The sequence below is a fragment of the Pundamilia nyererei genome, unplaced genomic scaffold (genome assembly GCF_000239375.1).
Source record: "Pundamilia nyererei isolate P.nyererei 1_Seehausen unplaced genomic scaffold, PunNye1.0 scaffold00193, whole genome shotgun sequence".
Classification (NCBI taxonomy): Eukaryota; Metazoa; Chordata; class Actinopteri; order Cichliformes; family Cichlidae; genus Pundamilia; species Pundamilia nyererei.
In genome coordinates, this window is record NW_005187594.1 from 942,710 (window position 1) to 948,852 (window position 6,143).

At 42.3% G+C, this 6,143-nt stretch overlaps 1 protein-coding gene across 1 annotated transcript; it reads right to left on the bottom strand.

Annotated features, from left to right (window-relative positions):
- Nucleotides 1-338: 338 nt before the first annotated feature.
- LOC102207458 (homeobox protein Hox-B1a-like) lies at nucleotides 339-2,849 on the bottom strand. The gene is made up of 2 exons (XM_005747309.1): nucleotides 2,021-2,849; nucleotides 339-731 (listed from the first exon to the last, which is right to left on the bottom strand). The coding sequence occupies exons 1-2, from the start codon at nucleotides 2,847-2,849 to the stop codon at nucleotides 385-387; spliced, it is 1,176 nt and encodes a 391-aa protein (XP_005747366.1). The 3' UTR covers nucleotides 339-384.
- Between the last annotated feature and the right edge of the window lie 3,294 nt (nucleotides 2,850-6,143).

The window sequence follows — 6,143 nt, forward strand, 5'->3', positions numbered from 1 at the left end:
TCATATAAAGATGATGCCATCGTCATTATCATCATCTACATGAATGAGTTTCACTAAAAGACCCAACATTAACTGCTCCCCTCATCCAGTTTGTATCAAAATCTATAATCAGATATTTTTATGCATTTTCTGTTATCTCCATGGCATAAGTGCCATTAGTTTGTCAAATCAGTGCACTTACTGTATGTAACTGTCAATTATGTCACTAATATACATTTTTTCTTTCCCTAAAATGCACTGAGAACTTATTTTCTCCATGTTCATGTACATGAGGCATAAAAGTCCATCTGAATGGGTGGTCAGCCATTATAGAATTCTGGGACTTAGAAAATCTGTTCAACAGGCAGTCTTTTAAGAATGGGTTGATGGTGGTACAAAGCCAGATTATGTCTCCGAGCTCGGGGACGCGCCTGGAGACGTAGACGCGGAAGAGCGGTCAGTGTCTTCCAGCTCCTTGTTCAAGCTGCTGCCCGTACCGGAAGAGGAGGAGAATGGCCGCGCAGACGCGGTGGCGCCTTCCCGCTCGCGCTTCTTCTGCTTCATGCGTCTGTTCTGGAACCAAATCTTCACCTGCGTCTCGTTGAGCTCGAGCGTGGCGGCGATCTCCACGCGCCGCGCTCGCGTCAGGTACTTGCTAAAGTGGAACTCCTTCTCCAGCTCCGTCAGCTGCCTCGTGCTGAAGTTGGTGCGCATGGCGTTGTTGTGGGCAAGACCGTAGTCGGCCACTTTGACTGCGAAAGAGATGGTCAAGCTGTTAGACGAATGTTTTATGTTTTACTTGTACGTGCAATGAGAAAAACGCTCGTTGTTACTGGAGCTAGATGTGTTCGTTATTAATTAGAAAATAGAGATATATTTAGCTTTAGTCAGAGTTTGGTTTGAGGTTTGATATCCATAATTTATTAAATTACATCAAAATAACTACAAAGTGCATCACAAAGATGAGGTTTAAAAAACACAAGCAGTGAAGGACATCAGTGGGCCTAAGGAGGGATGGAGAAGCAGCACGGGGGTGTCAGTGTTGGTGGTGGAGCTGGTTAATGGAGGGGCTGCTTTTAAAGATAACAAAGCAGGAAAGACTTCCAACGGAGAAATAACCTGTCTGCTGTAATCATTAAGACACACACACACACACACACACACACACACACACACACACACACACACACAGAGAGAGAGAGAGAGAGAGAGAGAGAGAGCTCACACTCCTGGGCTCAGCTGACCCAGACCAAAGTATCTACAGATACGACTGCATAGTGAAGTCCGAAAACGACTCTGATTTGTACTTTTAGTGCCATTCAATTAACTGTGTCACAGTAATAAAGTCCAAAGCGTTCCTAAATGCAACAAAGCACTCTGTTAATAAAAATACAGTTTATTCATATATCAGTTTTTCAACATCTGTTCTACCAGTTATTTAAAGTGAAATTATTTAAAGGCCTAATTTATCTGTGACCATTAGTCGTGCTGGATGGTATTAACGAGCAATCTTTTTTTTATATGGGAACTTCTGTCTTCTTTTTAAGTGCTCGCATCAACGAATTGCTGTAATTCATTATGGGCCTTATTTATGTTGGAAAACCACAACTGTTATTTTTTTCTTTCTCTCTTTCCTCTTCTTTGACGAATTGAGTAATTAAGATAAGTAAAAAATAATAATAAAAAAAATAAAAGCCTGCCATCCGCACAAAGAAAGTAGTAGTAAAAATATGATGTATTTTCTCTGAAAGGATAAAATAATGTTGTAAAAATCATTTCGATCAAACAATGTTGTTCTCTGTACCATAAAGTTCTGATCTACAAATTATGCTCCTGACTGCATTCAAGCTACATTCACTCCTCATTGACCGTCTTAAAACGAATTCCCCCGCTCTGTTTGTTTATTCGTGCATTTATTTTTGACTGCATTTCATATGAAAAACATGCCATAATATTATACGAAACTTTTGACGGACTGCAGACTTAATCTCACGATAAGGTTTTATTAAGACGTTAAACGGATAAGTGAACCCTCTCTCACCTGTCTTCGGTGGATTTCTCTTCACCTTCATCCAGTCGAAGGTCTGCCCCTGCCCGGCCTGCTGGACCTCATCGTCCCCTCTTTCACGATCCTGAGATACCGGCAGCTCCCCGTAGCCTCCCCCAGGCGAAAGCTCCAGGTAGCCTCCTGCGTCAAGAACCCCCCCACCGATCTGCTGCGGGTACTGTGACCCAGCAAGGGTGCGCTGAGGCCCGCAGTAGACCCCGGTAAGAGAGCTGTAACTGGGGCCGACGGTTGAGGCCGAGTTGTGGAAGCTTGATTGATGACAGTAGGTGGAGGCCAAAGAATCCTCCATGAAATACTGCGGATGGACGGAGTTTGGTGCGCCTGTGGCAGCAACATACTCCGAGTTTGTGGTGCATGCCTGGCCCACATAGGCCCCCGTGTTGCAGCCGTTACTATAAGGAGAAGGTATTACACTCTGCAGGCTTTGGCTCTGGTGAAGCTGAGGGTGATTGTGATGTGTTGGATGTTGGTAGCCGCTGTGCGTATGCTGTTCGTGATGTTGAGGAGGATGTTGCTGATGATGCTGACTTACTCCTCCGCTGGCGGTGTCCGCCCCAACGCCCACGTACATCCCTCCATCCGCGGTATAACTCGCTCCTACGTCTCTGTTGTCATTTCTGGACCCGGGGACAGGAGAACCGCTGAGGCCTGTTTGGATGCTCACGGGGAATCCCTGACGCTGATCTAGGGGAAGGTGATGGTGCAGGTGATGATGGTGGTATCCAGATTTAGGCGCAGAATAAATGCCAGTTGGTTGTCGGTTACAAATAGAGTATTCCACAAAGGAGTTCATGTTGTCCATGCAGACTCGAAGCACCAGGGAATTGGTAAAATGTCTCGACTTGTTATCAGCAAGAAACACGACCGAGGTTAATAGAAATTCGTTGAAAAGCAAAAATCAAATAACTAAAAAATCCATTTGAAAGTTGTTCCTATAGTCGGCAGTATGATATAGAATCTCCTTGTTGTGTGCAAAAAGCAGTACAAAAATCGTGTTGGTTTTTTAATTGAAAAACCCTTAAAGTAATAAAAAAAAGTCGCGACAAAATTACATTACAAATAAAAAACTGTAGACATTTCCAATGTGAATGAAAAAATGCGAAGGCTTTACTTCTCCAAACCAGAAACACATGTGGTCTGCTGCAGTTTGTGTGTGTTTTAAAGGCCCTACTCTATCAGTAACTCAACCTGTGTTTCAAAGGCTCGTCAGTGACAGTGGAAAACAACGGGAGAGGACTGAAAAGAATACAGTCACATTTTCAGCTTCACACAGGTTACACCCAGTCTTCCTAAAGTCTGTCTTTTTTCTTCAAATTCTTCAATTTTCTCTGGCTCTTGCTCTTCAATTGTCTCCCTCTCTCCGTTTTACCGTGTCACTCCTTTTCTTACCTCCATGGCAGGTCACGTGGCTCGTCGCCTATGGTGACCGGAGGCCAGAAGTTTGTTAGCTGGTCACGGGAGCGAGGGAAGCCGTGTGTGTGTGTGTGTGTGTGTGTGTGTGTGTGTGTGTGTGTGTGTGTGTGTGTGTGTGTGTGTGTACGGGAGGAGGGGAGAGGCCCTTTCTTTCGGTTCTGGAGTCGAGTTTGCACGCACGCGCGTTGAGTTGGCCCATTTGCCTCATCCATCACTCGCGGTGACATTAGCACGACAAAGAGACTTCAATCAAACCGGCCCATCAATCTGATATCAGCACGGATCTGTCAGAGCAAAGAGAGAGGCAGAGAATAAAAGAGGACCTGTGAGCCGGCCTGCAGCTTCCAGACCTCCTTCCTGCAAAAAGCTCAAAGAAAGAAGACTGAAACTAAACAAACTAAATACAGTACACTGGTACCATGCTACTATCCCTTTATTAAATATTAATACAACAAGTAATACTGGTTCTACATCTACTACACAATAAAAAAAAAATCAAATTTATTATAGTTTTGTCCATGCTCAGCTAGTATAACATTGCACTCCAGTATAAATTGTAATTCAGAAACACAGAACAACACCACATCAAAGTCAGTGATAATTCACAATCCACTGTTGAGCCTTTGGGTATATCCAAACCTACTGTATATGTGGACGGAAAAAAGACAGTGATATAGCTCCCTTTTTTGGAAGCAGGCATTACAATAACACTGAGCATGTAACAATAAAACCAATAGACAAAGAGAGTGCTAAAACAGGAAATGTGTTTAGTTTGGTATGTGATGTAACTGTTTGTTCTCATTTAAATTTCTTCAAAATAAACCTTGTTCATGTTATTGTGCTTATTTGTAGCAAGTAATATAGGGTCCATATTGAAAGAACTTAGAATTATCTTTTAACATAGCTCCTTAGTGTTTGAAGGCTTCCTAAACCCTGCGCCACCTCAGCTGCTCTGTAAAAAACCCCTCAGGTGACACAAATTACAATCATCTATTTCAAAATTAGATTTCAGCATTGAAGACTCTAGTTCTGACTTACTGCATACTCTACTTAGATAGCTCTCTTTCCCTCACCACATGGCGTATATGCAATACTGTAAAGGGAGACTCTTTAAATGTGAGGAAAGGCATCTATGGAAAGTGTTCCAACCTGATTTTCCACAAATTGACAGAAGTTCATGTGTGAAAACAACTTTACATTAAGAAACAGTAATTGACTTCATTTATCCTTGGCATGTTAATAACAATTCTGTCACTTGTGTTGATGAGGAGTGGTGTCAGGTAAAACACATCTTAAGTTTGGGATGAAGAACTGAAGCAACTACCAATGACAGCAAAAAACTGTTCATTGACATAGGATAGTGTAGTAAATATATATGTCTTTTCTGTATTTTCTTGTCCCTCAACCCCCAACTGTCCACAACAGATGGCTGCTCCTCTCTGAATCTGGTGCTAAGGGAGTTCTTCTTCCCCACCTCTGCACGTGTTTGCTTAAAGGAATACAATATATACAATATTTGGTTTTCCAAAATATTGCATTGTCTTATCTTACAGCATACCGATAATGGGATGACTGTTGTTGTGAACAGGTCTACAAAAAATACTTGAAAAAAATGAATTAGGTTACATGCAGTGTCTACTAGAGATCAACTATTAGCTACAATGCAATATGTGATGAGCAAATTACTGGATAAGGCGTGACACTGTGCTGAGCACCAGCTGTTCAGCTCTGACATTTATCTGTATGTGGATGGTGTACTGACTCGTTGTCTTCCTGTAACAGCCACTTATGCAATTACAGAATGCGTATTTATGAGCCAACCAATACACACATACATATATCACATAAAATATAACTTAAACACTAGGAACACGTTTAGCCATTTTGGGGTAAAGTTAGCTGTTTTTTATAACAAACATTTCTCTCGACAGGACAGAAAAAATCTTTCTATGGATTAAAGGGCTCCTATTGATCAGAAAGCTCAATTGCAAGGGACTTATGGGAGTCAGTTTACTTTTCAACAATTGCATTGGGAAGCCATAGATTTCCGATGAGTGAATGTGCATGTGCAGGTGCCCGTGTGTGAGTGTGTGCTAATTGAATGAATGAACTGATCTGTTACACAAATGAGGTTAAAGTAGACAGGAGGCATTTTAGTGGGCCAAATCCTGCTGGTCCAGCAGAGCAGGAAGCAAGGATGACAACACAATGTACTTTCTGTGTGTGCGTGTGTGTACATGTGTATATATCAACGGTCTACAACTGTGCAATCGTTGAGGTTTTTTGGAAGAAGTCTTTTCAGTGGAAATGTTTCAGAATAGGACTTTTAATTCATTTTAGTCTTTCTATGTTTTTGTTATATTCTTTCAAGGAGAAAAGGGAACAACATCTCTTCATTTCTTACATTCATATGTATTAAACATTTGTTCCTCAAGTGTGTACTTCACAGCCTGGACACATTCTCATTGGTCATTAGCCTCCATTATAACTGACTCCAATGAACCCATCATCAATTTTTCCCCTCCAGAGCCTGTGTGAAGTGCCTGACAGCAGGCGTACTGCAGCCGTGCCGCTATGACGAAATCAGAACGAGCGGCGTGGGCGAGCGACAAGGAGGGAGGTTAATCATCAGTGAGGGGCTGAAAGGAAAGAGAGGCAGAATGAGTGGGCAGGATGTCTGCAG

Bases quoted from the DNA above. Each gene is read 5' to 3' on its own strand.
- LOC102207458 (XM_005747309.1), bottom strand. From the start codon at position 2,849: ATGGACAACATGAACTCCTTTGTGGAATACTCTATTTGTAACCGACAA. The intron at 732-2,020 runs GTGAGAGAGGGT...TCTCTTTCGCAG, and splicing joins GAGAAATCCACCGAAGACAG to TCAAAGTGGCCGACTACGGT.